Below are 23,982 nucleotides of genomic sequence, written 5' to 3'. Positions count from 1 at the left end.
GAAAATTTCACTGGTGAGTCATTCGGTACCACCACCGCTAGTGCATCCTTGATGTAAATGGTAAATGGTATTCGACATTCGACGAGAACCAGTGGTACAATTGCCGCTGGTATGACGTCGACCAACTATGGAGGAGTGGTTTCCATTACGAATTATGTATGTGCAAGCGTCAATAGCAAATTATGTGTGGTCCGAGTTATTGTTTTTTTTCTTTGAATTTTTTTATCGCGATATGAAACCTACGGTGAAAGACTTGTTGCGATCAAATGAGTTTGCAATTATGGAATTTGTTCAGGTAGGGCACTGATAAAGAGATAAAAATATTGATTGCATGAATATTTTCAAATCAATTTGTTACTGAATAAATAAGATAAAGTAGTTAGGACAGGGTGAGTGGTCCACTGTCTGTTCATTTAAAATTTATTTGTAGTTTCTTTTTTTGTATCAGACTTTTTTCTTATTGTATTTTGTATACAGGGTGAATGACAAAATCTACCTCGAGCTCTAGTTTTTATTACAGATCACATCGCGTAACTGATATGTCAATCGAAATGATTTGTTAACTAGTACTTAATTTTGACGTATTTAAAACATTTTCAGAGGTTGCTAGATTTTGGCATTGATAGTTAACTGTTTATTTTTAAATGAATTAATGAACTCTTATAGAGGGCTTTCATAAAAGATTCGTGTCGCATGAATCATTTATGAAAGCCCTGTATTTTTTCTTAGCAACTCTGGAAGAGTTTTATTTTGAGTTTAGTGATTTATAATAATTAATAATCACTTTAATATTTTCAAAAAGTATTAAAAAATTTAAAGAACCCGTTTGAATAACTATTTTCCAATTAATTGAAACAGTAGGCTAGGTTTATAAACTTTAAGTCAGTGTCGACACAACAATTCTATGTAAATTCTATTGTTAGCGTCATTTAGAATTAAATTACTTACTTGACAAATTAAGTTTAATATGTTGCTCACCTATGTATTGCTCTAACTCATACTTTGTAAACTAATAAGTCAAAAATAAGCAAGAACAATTATGTAATTCTAATAAAACAATTAATAACGTCACTATTAAAATCTTAATCAAAATTTATCCGTCCGCTACTTCCAACGCACATTGAAGTTCTCCTAATGCTCATTGTTGCATGAGTACATGCAACATATTACATATTACATATTATTACATATTATATTGGAGGAATTGCTCGATATGCAGCTGAGATTAGATTAATTATTGTTAAAATCTCAAAAGTTTATGGTGGAGCTATGTCAACTTATCTTTTAAGTAGGTACTGTCGCGAGCAGTACATTTTGGTCGTCAATGTCATTTCAAAATTTGGTTAGATTGTCACAAATTTAAAAAATTTCTCTGCCTGATTATGCCCATGTCAACAAAGTGTCAAAAAAATGAGAACAAAATGACAATTAATGTCATAGAGGTATTTTCATATTTGGTGGCGGAAACAAAAGACTGCGAAATGTCACAAAAATGTATTGTCAGTGTCAAATTTCTCATAAACGCCGTAAAAAGGAATGTCTAGGTAAATTGAAATTTTCGCTAAATAGATTGAAAAACAAATTCTAAGGAAACCAATTTTTGTCAGTGCTTCAAAAGGAAAAGTTATTCTCATGTAATCAAACGTATTACAAATTATTTCTCTAGTTCGACCATGAATAACTTTCTTATTGCCAATTTGCTGCATTTCTGTCGAAATCACGAACGTCTTTGAGAAATTTGACACTGACAATACAAATTTGTGACATTTCTCTGTCTTTTGTTTCCGCCACCAAATATGAAAATATCTCTACAACATGATGTTAGGTTATGACATTTACAACTGTTTTACAATGGAGCATTTTCGATTGCGTCAAAGAATGACCTTGACGACCAAAATGTATTGCTTGCGACTGTACCTAATCTTCAAAAAAAAAGGCGCACGATTTTTGATTTGGTAACTGTGGAAGCCAACCAACTAACTTTCTTGACGGAGATTTTGTATTAATGGAATAAATTGTTTTATATCTTGCCAGGGTAATGTTCTTTGAACGTTTCTAATGCAAAAGAGGAGTTCTTTTGATTTTTAAAATAAATATGTACCTATCATATTTACCTACTTCTATTTATTAGCCACCTGTCACAAGTGTTAGTATGTAATTGCGTTAAATTAACATGGATCGTTGTGATGCAATCTGTAATGAAGACGGATTTTGTCATCATCCACTCTGTAGATAAAAACAAAAAATAGAATGATTGTGGGACAGATTTTTTAATTAAACGATACAATTTCTATTAACCATTGCTCTAAAATCTAACAGTGTAATATTGATTTAACCAGGTTATTTTGAAAATAACGATAACAAAGATTGTAAAAATGTCAACAAAATGAAGATTAAACACTAGTAAGTGTAGCAAATTCGAGAAAATGCAAAAGTTATTATGGGAATAGTAAAATACTGCTTGAACGGAGTACCTAATACCTAAAGAGATGGAAAGATAGGTAGATTTATACTGAAATTGGGCCCGTTTTTGTCATATTATTTTCGTGTGGCCTCCTTTAAATATTTATAAATAAACCTTTACTATAGTAATGTGAAATTAGGTTTGTTTTAAATTAAAATAAATTAGGCATACCGGAACTGTAGCCCACGGGCGCCTAAATAAGAAGGAGTCAAGATTTAAAACCCTAAAGTTTATTTTTTCCACTTGAACTGTAAAAGCTTAAAGCTTCTTTGAGTACGTCACAGCCTCACTGTGGTCCGCGGTCCACAAGTTAAGAATCACTGTATAATGGTAGAAGAACAATACTACCACTACCGTATAGTAAAATAATATTTACCTAACAAGTGAGGATAAACCATTAAAGGAGAAACATTTTTCTAAGTTGACATTAGCCAAACTTTCTCAATTAGGTATGTTTGCTTCGAGGATAAACAGATTGTTACGAAAGCCATTAGTGATTTATTAGTATTTTTAAAACACCAACAATTTTAAAGATACATAAACTCTTTGGTTTACTTAAAAAAATGTTTTGTCATGAACAAAAAAAAAAAAATTGATCGGAAAGTTTTTTAGCAACCAAATTACCTAAGATTCGTTATAAAATAACTTAACATTTCTTCTACAGGAATAGGATAACATGGAGTTGGTACGAATAAAAACAACAAAACCTATTTCTTACATAATAATAATTTTAATAGCTACTCGTACTATCGCGGCCAAAATACTTTGGTCGTCAATTTTTGACACTTCAAATGTAAATCAAGTATTAATGTCAATATACATGACAATTTCAAATTATTCTTGTCAAAAATATGGCACTTTCAGTTTTTGATAAATATAGAATCGTCTTACTTGCTTCTGAAGGTTGTCTAAACCGCGACCATGTTGATCTTTTGCTTTTGAACCCTGCCTCCACAGCTGGGATTTACCCCACCCGTATGACACTACGAGAGGCTAAATGACCCAGGCCATTCCATACTTGTGCGCAAGTCCTATAATTTTGCGCGTTATTTAAATTTGACGTTCACGGACTTAGAAAATATCGCAAATTTATTGTTTAAAAATTATAACAACACTTGCGTATATAATAAGAAACAATACAATAAAAGACCTTTTTTATGTAGTAAACTCATTTATACAGGGTGTCCCAGAACTCGCGCGTCAGCTGTTAACTGTGAATTTTATATTTAATCCAACAAGGATTCTACAACAAACGTGAAAAGTATATTAGTTTTGAAATGAAAACGATTTTAAGATAACCAATCACACACGCCTTCCTGAAGGTAACTCTACTAAATGTATGCGTTTCCGAGGAAACGATTTTAGATGTTGCTGCTAAAAAAAACTGTGATGAAATGTTTGCACAACGAGTTTTATAAGGGTTGATTTGGCGCACGAATCCCAGGTCTAGAAAACGACCCGTAGGCGAGTTTTTTTATGTAATTTTTTAGATTTTTTTAAAATTTTTAAATAAAAAAAATAAATTTTCAAATTCTAGGGAATTTTGTATTATGTAATTGGTAATTCAAGGTAACGGATGCAACTACATCTGCAACATACATATGTTAAAAAGTAGAGTTTGAACATTAATATTGGAAGTTTTTTGGTGTAAATGACAATAATACACTGAAATATTGATAACAATTTTCTTAGACCTATTAAAAGATTCTAAAAACATAATTATATCTTTAGTTTGTGTTCTACTCATCTACTGTTCTTTGCCTTACGCGCGGCACGCGGTACAGTACCATGCGGTACATGTAACAACAAAGCACCCAAGTTACTAACGCATGCGTATTGGTAAGGATCGTCCTGGGTTATTTAGCCTCTCGTTATGACACTGATAGATTAAAATAATTTTGACAGTAGTAAAAAATAAGGTTAAACATCCTAAAGTTTGCTTTACAATTGAATGTCATTTATGTCACATTGACGACCAAAGTATTTTGGCCGCGATAGTACATGTTCCATGAATAAAAAAAATGTATAGGTACTCAATTTCATATAAATGTGCATCTAAGCAAGCCATGAAAATCTGATTTTCTGTTGGTAGTAAAGCTAAAGCTAGTGACTTTGACTTTCAAAGTTGCTTGCTCTGCGCGAACCCGATTTGACTAATTTTTCAGTTTTTGTGCATTTTAACATTGCTGATTTCAAAAGCAATGTTACGTCTTTTTACTGATTAAATTAAAGTAATTCTTATTTGTTTTTGTCTTTGTATTTTTACCAAGTAAAGATTTATTGGACATGACCTTCATAAATGTGACTTTTGTAATGTAACTAAATTAAAGGTGCTTTTACAAATGCACAGCTCACTTGATGAACATTTATATGAAATCAATTATAGGTAAAAGCTTTTTTTCAAGACCACTCTGAGTAGGACTAATTTGCTCACTTTAAGCATTTCCTCCATTTTTATCCATACCACCAATGTACAGGGTCATTATAAAAGATTTCAACTACCGGCGGTGGAAGCGCCACCTATCGGCGATACTAGCATCACTCATGTTATGAAGCTTGCGGCACATTCAACTTCTTTCACCAACGCCTACTGCGATAAGATTTATAATCATTTATAATGAGCCTGAATTTGTAGATACTTAACAAAAACTTTATTTTTGTAAATACATATAATAATATGCATCAAATATCACTAAAACATTATCACGATGCTAAAGAATATTTTTTCTTTGCTTAGTTCTGGTGTTGACTTTTGAATAGGTACTGTTTTTTTTTTTTAGTTTTCATTGTTTACCGACCAAAGATGCTCCATAATCGCCTCGAAGGTTAGTGTTACTGATAAAGTAGGTACCTAATGTTGACTCAAGTTGCAAAAAACCACTTGTCATTTGCAACAGCATTATTTTAATATTTTTGAACGAAATAAAGGCACAAAGGGACAAGAAAATCATAGTTTGGATTGAATATTTTCCATATAAGTACAGTTTTAAAGTAATTTCAAAAGACTAATGCCATAAAAGTGCTGTTGCAAAGGCAAAGTGGTTTTTTGCAACTTGAGTCAACTATAAATATGTTTTATGTTTATTATGATACTGTAATAGGGATCGAGACAGCTTTATAAATTGTATTTTGGGTTGCATTTTTACCTGATCAGGCTCATCATTTTACGTGAATAACTCTATATCGATTTTCACAAAATCGTTTGTTTCTGTAAATTGTAAATTTTTAATCGGTTAACTAAAATCCAAAAAACACCAGGTTAATGAACACTTAAGTAAGAGTATAAGTCATAATTTTAGTAAACATCGCTTTTTATTATTCATTTTGTGTTAAAAACTTATCTTTAACCTTTTTTATGATCAAAATAAAAGATTAATTTGAGATGAAAGGTCAGGATATAAATTTGGTAGGTAAGTAGGTTTATGATCAAGAAGATTTGGAAGCTTATTTGACCACGAAAAAATCAATCAGTAGGTTGTCTGGCGTATAATTCTCAAAATACATCGATCAATAACACGTTGGACTTTTAGATAATCGTAAAAAAATTTCACTGAAAACCTCCTTTTTTCACTCTACGATTATGTCCAATTGGGAAGGTAAATTCTTCCGCGTCAATTGTCAAAGTTTATCCTAACCTAACATACATAAACAACGTGTTAAGGTTGTATTACATGCAGTTTTGTTGTATTTTATTTTACTGTTTTGGTAAAATACATTTGTTTGTGACTAAATTATGTTGTCATGATTTCAACAAAAATGTTTGCTAACACACGTCTTACCTACATGTAGTTATTTTGTAAATCTTCATTTAACTAGGAATCCAAAAAACAACAAATGTACAAGTTTAATCAGTCAGAAATCAGTTTGTTACTCTTATAATTAATTTATAACTTCCAGTTTATTTTTCTGGTTTTAATCAAATCTGCTACGTTTTGAAGACGGACTGTTCTCCGGTTACATTGTCGATTTGGTCACAACTGTTATCAGTTGTGGTTGTTTCAACAATTTGAGGATAAACAAAATCATCATCTTGATCTTACCTAATGACACAATTTTCAATCTCAAGACCATGAAGACACAATGTACGACATCCAACCAGTGGCGTAACTTAAGATGAGGGCTGGGGTTGGGGTGACCCAAGTGCTTCAAAAAAATAAACGTTGTACTGTTTTATATTTATTACGATTAATAATAATTTGTCTTATCCTGATCTGGAAACATTATTAATTAACATAAAATACGTCAAAGGCTCAATTGTTGAAGCTTATCTTTGACAGACAATAAATATGTAATTAATACTTATCTCAGTGAAAATCAAATTTTGTTTTTTCTTTGCTCTCTTTGACAAGGTCAATTTTACAGTAGTTAAGTTTTATTGCAAATAAAGTTGACTTATAATAATTGGTTATCTTAATTTCCTTAAACTTCTAAATATAATAAAACCAATTTGATATCTTTTCAAGAACTTATTAATGATGCATTAATTTTTAATAAAGAGGGTCATACTGCCCAAACAACATTTTCAATTTAGTTCTGCTGCAATTCGTCGCAGCGATATCGCGAACAGTTCGGCGGTTTCACCCATTCTCCACATGTCTCGCAATTTTTCAGTATTGAAGTACAGTTAATTTCAAAATTATCGAGTACACGTCAAAAATCAAAAAGTCGATTTATTAGAGTTTTTTCCAGATGTGAAGATGCCTTTTTGAAATGTAGACGTCATATTTTTATATAGGTTAGGTAAGTTTAACAACATATTATATTTTAGAGCACCATAATATTGTTTGTTTTATCCTCTCTACACGGTGCTCTTCGCGATGTTATAATATTGGGCTACCCTCCGGATCAACCACCCTTCTTCTAATTTGGAAAGAATGACCACTTTCGCGTATTCGGTTAGATTAGGCATTTTGTTTGTCAAAATTGACATTGATCTTTGACAAAAAATGTAAGTGCATTTTACACTGCAGAAAATTAGGTGTACTCTATAATTTTGAAATTAACTGTAGTTAAACTCCTCATAAGAAAACGACTTCCGTAATAAATAAATTTCTCAACATAAAACTTTGTTTAAAATAAAAAACTATTTACGTTGCCATACGTCTTTTGTTACAACAAATAAGAAAAATTCATGTAAAAATTTAATATTTATTACTTTTCATAACATAACGCGCCCGATATCGTTTTCTATCTCGTGGAGACAGCGCGCTGCTTTCAGTTGGGGTTTTCAAAATTCCGCCTGTCTTGACATGTAATATTACTCATTAAAACACAGGAATTTTTGAAATTTTCGCATTCAAGTGTACAATAAATCATGCAAACAATAATAACTTGCGGCTTTCAGTCGATCGATACGAGCTGTTTACGGAAAAAAACTTGTCTAAACGTATCTACAGTGATTTTTGAAATTTGCCGATGTAAGAACAAATTTAGAGAAATGTTGGCGCTTCAAAACAGCAATCTCTATAAATTGTTGGTATATTTTAAATACAAATGAGCAAGTTCAACGACAAAATTTTGATTCGGAACGTTTTTAGTGTGATTTTTGAGATTTGGCGATATAAAAACATATTAGAGAGGAACTAGCGCCATTCACTAGTGTCATCGTGTTGTCATACATTCTAAAACGACCTTTATATATTAATAACCTTAATTTTGATTGTGTCTATTTTGAAAATATGAATGTCAGATTTACCGACAAAACATTCAAGAAGTTTTAAAAATCAGACAAATGGAATAGAACGAGGTTTTAATTAATAAAAAATAGAAAATAACCAAATAAAAACTATAAACTTAATATATTGTCATCGCTCATATTGACCAATTGTAAATAAATTTGACAACAATTTGATCATTCATGTGTGACAATTTCAATAAAGCATGATTTAGAGTAATTTTTTTATATGACAAAAAAATGATGTCCAAAATTTAATGATCGCAATAGTACCGGGTGATCAAGAAGGACTGTTTAAGTTGGCAGTACAATTAAGAAAATTTTTTAATTCGGTTATTTATAACACTGCAACCGGATATGTTTTGTTGGTTTATTTGACAAATATCTGATGTAGGTATAGCATTAACAACGACAAGCCATCAACAACCGAAAGTTACTCCTGTTATACGATTTAAAATACAATTCAGTGTTACCAACTTAAACAGTCCTATTTGATCACCCCGTACAACGTGATCAAGAATGACTGCGTCTGTCGGTAACAATGAAAATTTGAATGATTTTGGTACCACTGTAATCTAAACTTATTTCCGGTTGTCAGCTTTGACGGAGTTGACAGGCGAATTTGACGTTTACCATCAAAGGGTCATTTTTGTATTAGCATAAACATACCAGACATAACCTAATTTTTTTTAATGTCGTGTCAAGTTAAAACATCCGGTCAGTGCCAATTACGAAACAGAAAAACACCAATACAAACAAAATGCTTTATTTTGCCCTACGGGCTTTCGGATTCCTGATTACAAAACATAAACATAAAAATAACAATTTATTCTTCTCCCTCACTCCTCTCGTTCTCTATTCTTTCTCTCCTCTTCCTTACTCTTTCATCCATCTCCCTGCCGTCTTCGCTCCATATTTCTCCCCATTCCCTTCTCTTTCTCTCTCACATTTTGCCGCATGTGTTCGATCTTCTCACTGTCCTCGCGTCACCTCCTGCACCTTCTGTCTCTCTTCTCCTTCCTTCCCATTCCTGTTCTCTCTCTCCTCGTCCCCACCTCTGCAACCCGCTATCCTTTTCCTCTCTCACACACACTCTCTCCCCTCCCTATTGTAATTCGATTCTCTTATTCTCTCTCTTCTCTCTTACTTTTCTGTGTCTTTGTCCCTCTACCTTTTTATTCACCTTCTCCTTGTACATTTTCTCGCCGAGTCGTCTTCTTATTCTCTCCTTCTTCTAGCAAATTTTCTTCAGTTTCTCCTGTCTCTTATCCCATCTAAACCAGTCCCCGTTTATCTGTATTTTCCTGTATCCTATTTTCACCCTTTTTCCTCTATCTCTCTCCTCTCTGGCCAACTCTCTTAACTTCTTTTGTGTTTCCCTTTCTTCTTTTGTCAAATCGTCATCTATATACATCCTCTCACCTTTTTTTTTCCTTTAACTTACTCTTACTTAGCATTATGTTCTTCTTCTGCTCCCAATTTTCTATTTTTGCCAGCATCATCTTATCTTTATTTATTTTAAATGCTTCCTTTACATTCACTTTCATCCCTATCTCCCTTTCTAACCATTCTTCCACCCCCCTCTCTACATTTTCACTTATTGCTCCTATTCCAGTTATTATAACATTATTCTTCCTCTCCTTCTTTTCTCTTTGTTCCATCTTTTCCTCTATCATTTCCATCCTTTTCATCCAATCTGCCTTCTCCAACTGCCCTTTTTCTTCTCTTCCTCTCATCTCCTCTCTCACTGTCGCTAATTCTTTCCTTAGCTCCCCATTCTCCTCTCTCACTGCCGCTAATTCCTTTCTTAGTGTTTTGATCTCCTCTCTCATCTCTCTTATCATGGTTGTTTTCATTTCCTTATCCATTTCCTTGCTTTGATTTTCTTCTTGGCTTCTATTTGGTGATCTTCTCGTTCTGGAACTATTTCTGAGTGGGTTCTTGCCTTCTTTCGACGTTCTACCCTCTTCTCTTTCTCTCGTGCTGCTTTCTTTCCTTACTTCTGACGATTTCAGCATGTCCTCTCTTTCTTGCTCTCCCTCCTTCTCTCTCGCTGCCGCTAATTCCTTTCTTCGTGCTCTGCTCTCCTCTACTATTCCCGCCATATCCTCTTTTATCTCTCTGAGCACTGTTTCTATTTTCTCCTCTATTTCTTTGCTTTGATTTCTTTCTTCGCCTCTACTTGGGGATCTTTCGGTTCTGGAACTCTTTCTGAATGGGTTCAGAAAAACACCAATATTTTTCAATTGTTTCATTGCCAACAGACTCAGGCATTGTTGATCACGCTGTACTATAATTTATCATGTAAATTATTAATGCAATTGAAATTAACGGCGTTATACGTCAACTGTTTATACCATTTTCATTTATGTTAATTAGGTAATTAAAATCAACTTTCCGTTTTTACAAATTCCGATTATTTGTTTTATCTATATTATTGTTTGTGCATTGGAATTACCAAAATTGGATTCATAGTGACAGTTGTTTGACGTTTATTAGGTAGCTCAGTTAGCAAAGATACGAAAATTCTGACACTGTCAGAGTCATAGACGCCCCTTATCTAAGTTATTGTTGATCGCACCGTATAATATCTACATATGTACAGGGTGATTCAAGTTTTACGATAAACCCTATTAAGAAATTAGTAAAAATGATGAAACTTTAGCGTTACATTCCCTTGATATAAGGCTTCTAATGTGTGCAATTAATTTTCCCTTATCACTTCATTCAGAGCCATAAATTAAAAAAAATCGATTTTGACCAAAACAATTCATAATTCACAATTAATTCAAAGAACACATTTATGAAATTCGCATCAAAAGAAAATTATTAGTTTTTGAATTATTCCAATTTTAACATTAAAAGCGAAAAATGAACAAGATTTACAACTACAGTGTCATAAATAAATACCTCATTGTCGGCAAACATCTGTTGACAACTTTTCTAGTAATTCTTCAGTCCCTAAAGTGTACCATAAACAACCCACGCCAACCTCTTTTGTGGAAGTGACCACCCAATTTAATAATAAATGATAGCTAAATTTTGCACTTTAATATCAAATTGCATTTATTTCAAAAACCAGTGATGTTTTCATGATTTCGATGACACCAAATTTTTCGTAAATGTTTGAAAGGACTCTCAGTGAAAAATTATGTAAAATAATGTAGCTGTTATTGAATTAAAATGAAATATTTACCTGTTTCATTAAAAAATTTGAAATTTTTACAGAATATTCTACAGCGACACACAATCATTCCTGAATTTTTTGAGAATTTTAAATCGATTAGAAGTGGGTGTTTTTGCTCGGGCGGTAAAACTTGAATCACCGTGTACAATGCCCGGCAATAAAAACTAGCCATCACTTTTCTGTCACATCAAAATTCAAATGCGTAATTAATGCTTTAATGACACTGACATTTAAATGATAGCTAACTTTTTTTGCCGGCCACTGTACAACTGTAAAAAAGGCACATTTGTCAAAAAAGCCTTTGAATATCCCAAACCATGCTCATTGGTTTATTGGTTACTCCTACCATTCTTCTTCCCCCGTGTTCTGTATCCGTATTCCGTGTGCATCTGAGAGAACCCCAAAATCGAGGAGGTTCTATACTTCTATAGTAAAATACATTGACGCCGTACGCGTTGATGCATGAATCAACTCTTTTTCACCGCCAATTTGCTTCCTAATTTTTGTTTTGATCACACATTATTTTTCGAATTATTTGAATTCATACGATTTATTGTTAATTCCAAGTAACCATTAAAAATACATTACTTTGGCTTCCATTTTATTTACACTACTTTGGTTTAACTGTTATGTATATGCATGTTTCTTTATCTACTCGTACCTATCTATTATCTAAGTTTGTCGCGAAAAAACCGGTTTGATATACCTAATTTTGCGCGCAACGTTAGTATCGATTTTTTAACAAGTGTAACACAGACCTTTCACGAATTCGTGAACACGTTAAATCCCCTCTGCAGAAACCCACTATGTTTCTTATATAACACCAAAATTAGAAATTGTAGACATAATAATAAAGCGAAAGGAAGTTCAGAGTTCGTCAATAATTGCTCGCATTAAATTATTAAATGATTATTCCAACTTGTTAGTGCAGTTGTGTAGTGGTTAGTAGACACTTAATGTAGGCAAAGGATAGATAATTCTTTATCTGTCTGTATTAAAAAAAAAAACTATTTGGCATAAGTTACACTTCACACATTGTTTTTAGTGCCTGTTCAGGTTCCAAAGCAACCATGTCCCTTGGTTTGGTTACTTTTCACTGTTTTGCTGTGGTGGTGTATCTGTTTGGATTCTGGTACGACATAAATTTTGTCGAAGTGCCTATGATGCAGTTCAAAAATGATATGAAATTATTTAAAGGCAGACTCAAGTTTTTAACGATCTGGAACATGGTGAGTAGCGTTTTTCAAGGCCGTTCTTATCGCCAAATCCCAGAATTTTTTGAAATTTGGCGGAATTTTTCGGTTCGTCGGATTGGTTTGGCTTTTTCGAAAAAGCCGATTGCGTCCTACTGTTAGTCAGACATCAGAAACAAGAAATTCGCATAAAATGTAACCTTTGCACCGACCACCTTTGAATCCCTGTATCTATAACTCGTTCCGAGTGATTGTCATGTCATTATTAGGTTGCTTGAGGTAATATAAAATTTATAACGATGAGCGTGAAAACTCTGTGTCATTTGTTTGCTGCGCTCCACTTTTGGTTTGGTTGTTATTATGATTGGAATTACGTTAAGATCCCTTCAGATGTCCACAGGATGGGTTCATCCTTTGGTAAAAGCGGCAAACTAAAATTCTTGACGTTCTGGGATGCGGTGTGTCCAAGTCCTTGGGGGTTAGGAACGATAACCAATTTTTCTGTTGTAGCTTCTTCAGGCAATATTTTTCACGATTTGTTTTGTAAATGACCTCATTGGCACAAATGAAGATACCCCAAAGAAAATTCCACTTATTCGAAAACTGAAAGATCTGGTAATAAACAATCACTTTTAACAAACACAACAGAGCACGTCATAATAACTATTCTTATCACAAAATTAATGAGCAAAACACACGTTTTAATTTGTAATATTGTTGCAATTTCAGATATTGCCTTGTTTGGCATTCCCTTTATCGATGTTCGTTGGACTGACTTTTTGGGCTATATATTTCGTAGATCGCGAATTGATCTTCCCCAGGGCCTTAGATAATTTCTTTCCAGTATGGCTGAATCATGTGATGCATACAAACATCATGATTTTTATTCTCATTGAACTCTTTACATCGTACAGGAAATATCCATCAAGAAAATTTGGTTTAAGTGTGTTGAGCGTGTTTATGTTAATATATTTAGTTTGGATTCACATAATTTATGCTTATTCAGGGATGTGGGTATATCCAATATTAGAGGTTTTAAATTTCCCACTGAGGATTGTGTTCTTTGTTGGATTACTAGGCTTGTCTGTAGGTTTGTATGTAGTTGGGGAAAAATTAAATGCAGCTATTTGGAATAAGCAGTCACATGTTATAAAAAAGCGTTAGCGCAAATTTTGGCTATAAAATTGTGTCAATAAGTCTTAGTAGAGTAGTTTGCTGTTAAAAAGTGCATTTATACACAATGTGATAGTTTGGTTGCACATTTCAGTTTTAATATGGTATGTAGTTTGGTTAATTTAAGTTGGGATAATGGTGTACCTTGTCAATATTTCATATTGAAGAAAATATCATTCCAAGTTGAAAGTGACGTACTTGTGACACAAAGTACATTTGATCGTACACTTTAGTCTCAAGTTAATTTAGTCCTTGATAGTTTAAAGAAAGAGTTAAAATTGTTGAATAGATTGTGCCTGATGAAATTTGGCAATAATATAATTCCTTTGTAATATTTTAATAAATAAAACTAATTGAATAAATGTTGTAAACGGTCACTTCTAATACTTTTGATACGTGATAAATTTTAAAACAAAATTGTTTAACTATTAGTCATAGGATATACTAAAGTATTAATTAAATATTAAGGCAGCTTTAACATTGATTCAAGTAAAAAATTATAATCAGGCGTTTTATTTGTCAAAGTAGGTACTTAAAATTGTCTCTATTTTAATATTTTTAATTTTTCTTAAATGGTGAACTTAGAATGTACCTAAATATCCAGTAATTATGTTATATACAAGGTAATAGAAATGATGCTACCATAAGTGGAATATTTTTTGTCTCGAATCATAATTTGGCCTTAACATAAAAATCAACAATAAACGACCTGTATTGTTGGTTGCATACATTAAACTTTATTGTCAAATATGCAGTGGTGTTCAAAAAGCTGTTGTACTTAGAATTTGTAGTGTGTAAACTTGTAAGTACATGATTTTGTACGGTTAAAAAAAAGTTTTGTACAAGCTTTGTTGCGTGTACGCTCCCTTGCAATACCTAATAATGCTTATTGAACACAAAACTAGATAGAAAAAACAAGTTCCACACAAAGACACTTATCAAATACACACAACCCTAAAGTAGCTGTACAACACTTTAGTGAACACAGCTGTACATTATTATTCACATTATTTATGTTTTCAATATGTTTTGCTACGAACGACACACATATGTAGGTCTTGGCCAAAATAGTAAAACCGTCGAAATTGTATTTATTACAGCTAGGTTAAATAAAAGAGTTTAAAAGAATGTCAAGTGCTTTAATTATTATTCAATAGGTAGTACCTAATACAAAATTAAAGTACAATGGGTAAGTACATATTTTTAATATCTTTAATGAAAATGAATAATTTGGTTAAGCAACTTCATGATTTGCACTATATGTGTTAAGATCCATTTAAAAAAACTGATTCTCTAGACTTTAATTACAAATAAAAATAAAAAACCTTTATGTGTATCAGTTACGTGGCAATACATAGGTACAGGAGTTATGGAAGTCCATGTAATAAATTTAATCACCAACAAGACTCTTTAAAATAAACATTTTTTACATATTGATCTTTTTCTAATCGAATATTTTTTTTACATTTTTCTAACCCCTAATTCGACACTTCACTCATTGAATAATCATCAATTGAAACGAAAGAGTGAGTGCAAATGTTTTTGTGCGATAAAAACTTTACTGTTTTTTGACGAAACAACAATCGCTTTTCTAAGGGAACGTTTATATTGGAGCTCAGATGAGCGATAAAAGCGGTGATAAGAGCGAAGTACCGTGGTTTTCAAATGGCAGTTCGCTCTTATCGCTCATCGCAGCTCCAACATAAACGTACCCTAATACTAACAGTTTTTACTGTTTTACATTCCAGTATTTTAATCGAGTTTTTTTTTTTCGTGCTTCGTTATCAATGAATGTGTAAATACATGAGCGGTTATGATTTTTAAGATTCTAAAATTAAATTACTAACTAAATTTAAAAAATAAATATTTCTTATTGGTGGTTAAATTTATTACGGGGACTTTCATAACACCCGGTATAACGAAAGTTATATGGGAACTTTAAATTTTTATTTTACATTGGAAATCACTCACAATTTAAAAAATATTGATTGTCAGATTAACTCACTCTATTTTTATTAGTTGTGATGTTTTGTATTTTTTTTTTTTTGTTAAAATAAAATTGTGTTCTTTGTTATAATTATTAATACAGTTATAGTTATACTTTTATAGTTTTAAATGGCACAGGAAATACTAAAGATTTTTTTTTAAGTACAGCTTACTTCCTTTATTAGTTATTAAGTACAGTTATTGACACACCTCTTGGACGACCTTGTTATGTTGCATAGCAAGATGCTATAATTTGCTGGAAAACAATAAATTAATTCAACAAACTAACAAAGCCTAGCGCTGTTTTTAGATTAAACAATAATACACTGAACTGCAAAATTAACGCATCACTTGAATTTTTACGATTTTTTTGAAGAGTTTTACTTTAAAGCAAAAAATTGTTATACACACTGAAAATAGAGGAGAAGCATAGATAATGCTACAAATGTAATTAAAATTTTCAGCCACTATTTACAAAAATGAGCAAAAATATCGTTTTTGTTAAATTTTGAAATTTACTAGAAAATAATTTTTTAATAGCAGTTGAAAAATTGAATCAGTATTGACGCAAATCTTAATTTACTTTTAGGCTAGGGCCACACTACAGACTAAATAACTGGCCGATAATTTAGTCCGATTGGGTAGCTTCCACCAGGCAAACTAAACTATTTGGTTGGCTGTTGGTGGCGTTGGTGCGCAGACAGTCGACTATTAATCGGCCGACTGCTTATGCACAGTTGATAAAATCAACGCGATTTTAATTAAATCTGACATCTGACATAGGATAAAGATATCCTTTATTTCAATATATTGAATAACTTTCATAATCATAAATTAAAAATCAAAATTTTTGCACTGTGCGAGGAGTCACTGCTGATTTACTACATAAAGCTGGTCTTTTTTCAATTTCTTCAATTCTAATAACGAGTCATTAATTAAGGAATAAGGGTAATAATGTGAAGGCGGAGAAGACAGCAATAAAAAAGGGATTGCAAAGGTGGTTTAAAAAAACGTGTCGGAGCAATAAAGGAGAAAGTAAAAAAAAAACAAATATTTAAACTTTATGAGGGGCCCTAATAGAATTTGAAAGTTCATTCGAATTCATGGTCTTTTTTCAGTTTTGGTAATGAACAAAAATAACGAATAATTATTATCTGTTATTGTCATATTGGGTGATTCAAAATGATTGTGGCCAAGTATGGCAACTATGTACGAAAATTTATGTGGCAACGGTGTGGGTAGGGTAGAGTTGATATTTCTTTGACAGTTCATAGTCGCGCAATTTTGAAAACTGTCAAATCAATGTGTAATGCACGGCCTCCTAGATTCATAAGAGACTCGTCTCTTATCCGGCCTGCCGCATTCGTAGTTCTAGGCATTATTTTTGTTTTATAAGGTGCGCCACAATACGGGGCTTATGTGTTGTACTGGTTGCCTGCCTTGCAGGAAATTATTGTTTTATAGACGTGTTTTCAACATTTTTCAACAGTTTTAACGCACACATACATCTGACACCTTTTCAAAATCTCAAATCAAAAATATTTTTTATGAACGGTAAATTTAATTTCAACAATTTTCTTTTTTATATATTTTTTTTATTTGTCTGAGTGCAAGTTACAAAAATTTACAATGACAGGAAGTTCTAATTTTTAAATAAGTGTCTCACTCACATTTTACCATGAACAGGACAATGAATTAGTGGATTTCCCGAAAGATTGAGGCCAAGATATTCTTCAAAACAAAATTTATATTTTCCTTTGGAATGCTTGGTAGAATTTCTACTATTATTGAAATTATTGTAAATTGTATAGTTTGCGAACGAGAAATTGGAATTTTAGCTTCTTCACTTGCAATGGGTAGATTGTAAAGATTATAATAATGAAGATTTACGATAGTGTTTTACTACCTGCTAGTTACTAAAAAGGGATGCCAAATATCGGCAAAATGCAGATTGTTTGTCCCTCCTGGAATGAACTGCTCATAGCCGTAAATCTTCATTATTATCTACCTAATGTTTAACCTTCCCAAGTGAAGAAGCTAAAATTCCAATTTCTCATTCCCAAACTATACTAGACCCACAAATTGATCATTGGGGTAACTTAGCCTTCCTCTAGCTTAGTAATAAATTAATTCCAGTAAAGGGATTTTCTTTTTCGATTTTGAATCTTGTAAATGTGACAAGCAATAATCACATTCATGGACTGCCTCCCTTATTTTCATAATTAAGTAGCCACATAAAAAAGCTGTTGCCGCCGTCTCAATTTGAAAATTGGTTCTTGGCAAATAAGTAAAGGAAGACAATTTTTCTAGTTTTTCCAGAGAACTATGTTGCAAGGTGACTGAAATATTTCCATTGATCCTTAAATTTTGGAATCTTGGTAACATTTTACTACTTGCATATTCTGCGGCACTCATGATATTACCAGTATGATCTCTCAGTCCTATCTTCTATGCTGCATTTAAAGTGATATCATTGGGTAGATTATGATAAGAAATGTTAACTTTATGTCGTGAACTAATACAACATTTTTTCTTTGTTTGTGGTATTTTTTAAAGTTTCGACTGCACTTAGTTTTTCAAATTGACAATTTATTATACAAAATGTCATTATTCATAAGTATTTTTAGTTGCATATACTAATATATGGGTCACATTAAAGTCGCTAGATGGACATACTATACGGGGAATTTCATAGACAACACAGTAAACCTATAGAACGCAAACTCCTATGCATTTTCCTCGTTTTTTTGAAAACGCACCCACCACAAGCCGTCAGGGGACGCTGCCGTTTTATAAAAATAAAAATCGCGGAAACTTGTGCCAAAATTTAAAAAATTATATTTTGACATATCAAGTCATAAGTAATAAATTTACTATTGTGAGACTTTGCACCGTGCAAAGGTATCATAAACCATGTGGAACTCGCCATAAATTTCCAAATCCAATTAAATATCCTGGGCGTTTTATGGAATGTATTAAAAAGACGGGTAACAAGCAGTTATATACTTTGGAGCCTATGAAAGTGTTGGTATAACAGCTACACTGTGTATGGACTTCATTTTTCCAGCAAAGACTTCGACACGAACAAATGTGGCCGTACCCTCGATACAAGATACAACTTCCCTCCTTTTCCAGTCCAGATTTACTTCCAGTAATAGCAAAAAAATATTGATAATTATATTTTAACTGAAAAGTACTTTTTATAGAATTTTCATCCGATCTACTGATCTACGACCTTTCTACTGAAGACACTATAATTGTGTAACTCCTGTTTTATATAGTAATGACGATGAAGATATAAATTCTTATGATGTGAAAGTCTCAAAAAGAAAATAAGAAAAGCTGAGCATATTCAAAATTATAAAAAGGCAGAATGTCGATCCAAAATTCGGGTTGCAATGTACCGAAAACGTATAAAACTTCATGCAAAATTCGATGTCAAAATAAAGAGCAAAGCAATGCAAGGCAAGGATGCGATAAATTTCTGTTTGCCGCAATTGAGGAAAAGAAAGACCAAACCAAAATTTATAAAAATGTAATGGAAATGTATCGAAAAAGATTGAAAATAATAACTTCGAAATAAATGTTGTCTTTTAGTTTAATAAATAAATTACTTTAAATTAAAATAAATAAAAAAGCCAGGATATCCAGCTGGCTGTGTCTTATTTTGCACCTACCACAAGCCAGTAGATGGCGTCGGGGCACAAAAAACTATGGGAGTTTGCGTTCTATAAGTTTACTGTGTTGTCTATGGGGAATTTACAAGGGAATTTTCAAAAACAGACATTTATCGAATGCGACAGGCCGGATAAGAGACGAGTCTCTTATAAATCAAGGAGGCCGTGGTGTAATGATATCAAAAAAATCAAATGCACGCTTATGAAATGTCATACAAATGACAACTCTACCTCATCCACACAGTTGCCACATAAATTTTCGTACATAGTTGCCATACTTGGCCACAATCATTTTGAATCACCCAATACTTCATAGTAGCGCGTTCCGACTGCGTCTTTACCTTAGCTTTAACGCATAAAAATATGTGTAAAGGAATCTAGGTTAATTTTGAATTATAGATATTTAAATAATAAAGCACGTCTCATTTTTTGCTGGAATATTTCCTACTTTTGTTGGTATCTTAATAAATCTTACGCGATATTAATTAAATACATATGAGATTTGACATAGGTTTAAAATATCCTTTGGTTCAATATATTTTATTACTTTCATAATCATAAATTAAAAATCAAAATTTTTGCATTGCAGAGAGCCACTGCGCGCATAATGTGTGGATCACCGACCGGATAGTCGGTGAATGTGGGCACTCGCATTGTACACCATGCTCTATCAATAGTTGGCCAACTTTTTTGTTGAAAGGGAATTCCAACTATTTTTCGATCAATCTGTCGGCCGACTAAAATCGCTTTAGTGTGCGCACTCACATTAGTCCTCATACTTATTAAGCAACCAACTAAACTGTCGGCCGATGAAAAGTCTGTAGTGTGGCCCTAGCCTTAACATGGATGATGTTAGGAAGAACTTAGCATTTAAAAAGAACGTGCAAGTGCTTTTGTTAGCTCAGAGTGAAAGGACTATATCGCTTTGATTCGAACCAGTCTATCGTATCTAAAGTTCTAAGAAGACGTCGGGAGACTGGACGACACACAAGGAGACCTGGACAAGGCCGAAAACGAATCACAACACCTCACCAGGACCAATACTTAAGATTAATAAGCATTAGAGAAGGGTTTCTCACTGCTCTCCTATTTTTTAAAATCGCATGTTAGATAATATGCACTCCGTCTGAGTGAAAATACGGTTAGAAAACGACTAAAGGAGGATCAGATACATCCGAGAAGACCAGCTACTGGACCCAAGTTAAAAAATTGCCGTGCCGCCGGCTGGTAGAGGGTTAAGATTCATTACAGTGGTTTTGTTGCATGGCGTAGTTTTATACCTGATTCTAAATATACTTGCCTCGCTAATTTCAAATTTGAAGTCCTTTTTTCAGTAGCAGCTCTAGTTATTGAGATATGAAGCGAGAAGTTTTCAAGATAAAATCTTTTATTACACAAGATTAATTTGAATAAACCTTCTTATATACGATTTTTTTGCATGAGCTGACTCAGGAGTACTCCTCTGCATCCTCCAGCAGTAAGCAGTCATCATATTTGCATTTCAGTAACTTTGGTATCGCTCTTCTATAATGCAAATGTCCTTCTACTTGCTTTTCACTTCAATCACCCAGGTTTTTGGGGAAAACGATCTAAATGGATGAAGTCCATGATGTCTGATCAAGTCATCTAGATCATTTTGATTGAGTGGTCAAGGTTCGAAAGGGCAATAAAAGTCACTATCGTTATCATCATCACCGTTTTCTGAACTATCTTGCGATTTTAGATTGGACGCATTGGGTTGGAACTGTGGTACTAGAACTCAGAACAGGTCTAATAGCACATTGCAATATAGGATAAATCCACTTGGAACAATTTTTGCGATTTATTCCGATGATTTCACAACACAAAAATAACAATCATCGTGATGATTTAAAGGTTCGCAGCAGATTACTAGGCTTTTGTCCTAAAAAGTAGATATTTTTTTTATTTGTCCACAAACGACACAGCTTTTACACACACCAAATTTTGGATCCAGGATTTGCTATTTAGTTCTAATGGCTTCCCAAAGCAGTCTATGTAGACTTGTTTTACAAACTGAGACACATTCAAGCGACATTTTTTAAACATGTACTCGCTACAAATGAAACCAAAATTAGTTAGATTGTTTACACAAGTTCTTCTTGATGACAATATAATGATAGATTTATAAAATCTGGGTAATTACTTTTCGTTCATAACAATTTGTCGACCAAAGAACAAAATTCTAGGGGGTACTTGTATCTCAAAAACTAGAGCTGCTAGATAAAAAGTGAGGGTAGATTCGAAATCAGCGACGTCAAATTAGTAAAAAACAGTTAAAACATCTTATGCAACAGACAAAAAGTGCGATTTTGTTTACCAGTGTTATGCTATGTGTTCCACAAAAAACTCACTCGCAGCAAGCCATGACAAAAGTGAAGTATGTCTTAGTACCAGATGTGAAATGAACTACTAAAGTAAATTTATAGGTTATCTGTCACAACTCACAATAATGATGACAATTTAATTCATGTATAAAAATCTCATAAGGAGCTGTGATTTTGTCACTTTGACAACGGATAAAAGTTTGCCCTAACTTTTATCCGGCAAAAACACTCAGGTAACTTATACCTTTAGTTGCTAGGCATCTAATACCTTTAATACCAAATAAAAAAATTAAATTTGCATTGTTCATTCATTAAATTGTCTCGCCGAATTACACTCGAGGTTTCATTTAGTCAGGAAAAATATTTATTTGCAACTCAAACTAATTGCTTGACAATTAGACTCGAAAAATTGGCAGGATAAAATCAACTCCGGCCTACGGCCGTCGTGCTTTTATCGTGCCAATTTTTCTCGTCTAATTGCTAAGCAATACGTTTTCGTTGCAAAAAATATTTTTCTCCCTACCGGTTAAAAATATAGGCTGTGGATACCTCATTTGAGGTGAGAAAATTCAACTTTCTCGCTAAGGTAAGAAAGTTAATCATGAAATGTTTATGGTAAAACTGTACCAAAATACAAATGTCAAAAGTGTCAAAAGTGAAATAAGTTATTGATAAATGAAAGCCAATTCAATGAAGTAAGTTGGTAGGTCAATCATATAATCTGGAAAATAAACAGATAAGCTAGGTAGGTAGATTACTTTACCCTGTTTATATCAAATTTTCGAACAAACCTCAAATCTTCAAATGCGATGACAAGTTAATTAAACAAATAACACAGCCTACTATTCAATTCTCAAAATTTTCGTTTTAATCACGAATATAACCATCTTTTTTGACTTTTTTCAACAAAGTTGTGCCGGTAGGGAAAAAAATATTTTTCTCCCTACCGGTTAGAAATGTAGGCTGTGGATACCTCATTTGAGGTGAGAAAATTCAACTTTCTCGCTAAGGTAAGAAAGTTAATCATGAAATGTTTATGGTAAAACTGTACCAAAATACAAATGTCAAAAGTGTCAAAAGTGAAATAAGTTATTGATAAATGAAAGCCAATTCAATGAAGTAAGTTGGTAGGTCAATCATATAATCTGGAAAATAAACAGATAAGCTAGGTAGGTAGATTACTTTACCCTATTTATATCAAATTTTCGAACAAACCTCAAATCTTCAAATGCGATGACAAGTTAATTAAACAAATAACACAGCCTACTATTCAATTCTCAAAATTTTCGTTTTAATCACGAATATAACCATCTTTTTTGACTTTTTTCAACAAAGTTGTGCCGGTAGGGAAAAAAATTGTATTCAAACCTTGTTAAGAAAGTGTCCTTGCAGACCTTAGGCACTTACAAACCTCGTCTACGACTCGGTTTATAATCTTTGCCTGCAGTCTGCAAGAAACCACTTTCTTACCTTGGTTTGAAATATACTATTACCGACTAAATGAAACCTCTTGTGTAATTACAGTCGAAAATTTGTAAGTAACAAATGAACTACTTCCAATGATCCTAAAATCGACATGACCAGTCTATCTATCTCTATAGTCATGGCATACTGCGAGTGAGTTTTTATTGGAACACACGATATAATAAGGTTCTGGTTCTTTAGTTCAATAAAAATTTACTGAAATGTTCAAAATGGCCTCCATAGGCAGCTAAGCAATCACACATATCAAAATTACAAATTTCAGGTGAAATTTTTTAGCCTACTGAAAATTTAAAATTGAAACAAACAGAATTCAAAAAACGTCTTTTTGCTACCTAGCTTATTCTTTGCTTCTGGTTATTAAATTGAAGTTGCTTCAATATACATACATATTATCATATCCCACAACAAAAATTAACATGTAAAACCTTATGGCCAATCTTAAACAAACTCACTGTTTAGTCGTACATTCTTATTCACGAGTAATAATGGACCTTACAAACATTGAAACGCAATCAGTTATACATTTTCATTGCCTTCGTGGATCATTTATACAAATTTATACAATATTTATAAAAAAAAAAACATAGTTGGTTTTAGTTTTTTTTTTAAATTTGACATGAAGTTGACATTTAAATTAATGTAAATTTTTTAGATTATTTTTATTTAAACACAAAAAATACCTGATAAATGTCACGTAATGACAACTGAAAATTTTCTTCATAAAAGCAGTTTTAGATTCATTAAAAAATAAAAAGATCAATTGGTATCTACTCGTTGTTAAAGTTTGTCTAAACATAA

General features: G+C 32.6%; 1 protein-coding gene and 1 long non-coding RNA gene across 6 annotated transcripts; both read left to right on the top strand.

Annotated features, from left to right (window-relative positions):
• The first annotated feature begins 31 nt into the window (after positions 1 to 31).
• Positions 32 to 14,819, top strand: LOC138138469 (androgen-induced gene 1 protein-like). Of its 5 annotated transcripts, none has more exons than XM_069058429.1 (4): positions 32 to 156; positions 12,371 to 12,554; positions 13,029 to 13,133; positions 13,248 to 14,819. In XM_069058429.1, exons 1-4 carry the CDS (start codon positions 128 to 130, stop codon positions 13,680 to 13,682), a joined length of 753 nt encoding a protein of 250 aa, XP_068914530.1. In that variant the 5' UTR covers positions 32 to 127; the 3' UTR covers positions 13,683 to 14,819. The 5 variants fall into 5 exon arrangements, with proteins under 5 accessions (XP_068914530.1, XP_068914529.1, XP_068914534.1 ...); XM_069058428.1 differs by lacking the exon at positions 32 to 156 and adding an exon at positions 252 to 295; XM_069058433.1 differs by lacking the exon at positions 32 to 156 and adding an exon at positions 12,047 to 12,266.
• A 2,168-nt stretch (positions 14,820 to 16,987) lies between these two features.
• Positions 16,988 to 22,532, top strand: LOC138138476 (uncharacterized). The gene is made up of 2 exons (XR_011162039.1): positions 16,988 to 18,828; positions 18,884 to 22,532. It is a non-coding gene; the product is annotated as an uncharacterized lncRNA (long non-coding RNA).
• The last annotated feature ends 1,450 nt before the right edge of the window (positions 22,533 to 23,982 follow it).

Source organism: Tenebrio molitor, chromosome 9, assembly GCF_963966145.1.
Source record: "Tenebrio molitor chromosome 9, icTenMoli1.1, whole genome shotgun sequence".
Classification (NCBI taxonomy): Eukaryota; Metazoa; Arthropoda; class Insecta; order Coleoptera; family Tenebrionidae; genus Tenebrio; species Tenebrio molitor.
The sequence above is the reverse complement of the archived record's forward strand: the minus strand, read 5'-3'. Positions and strand labels throughout refer to the sequence as shown.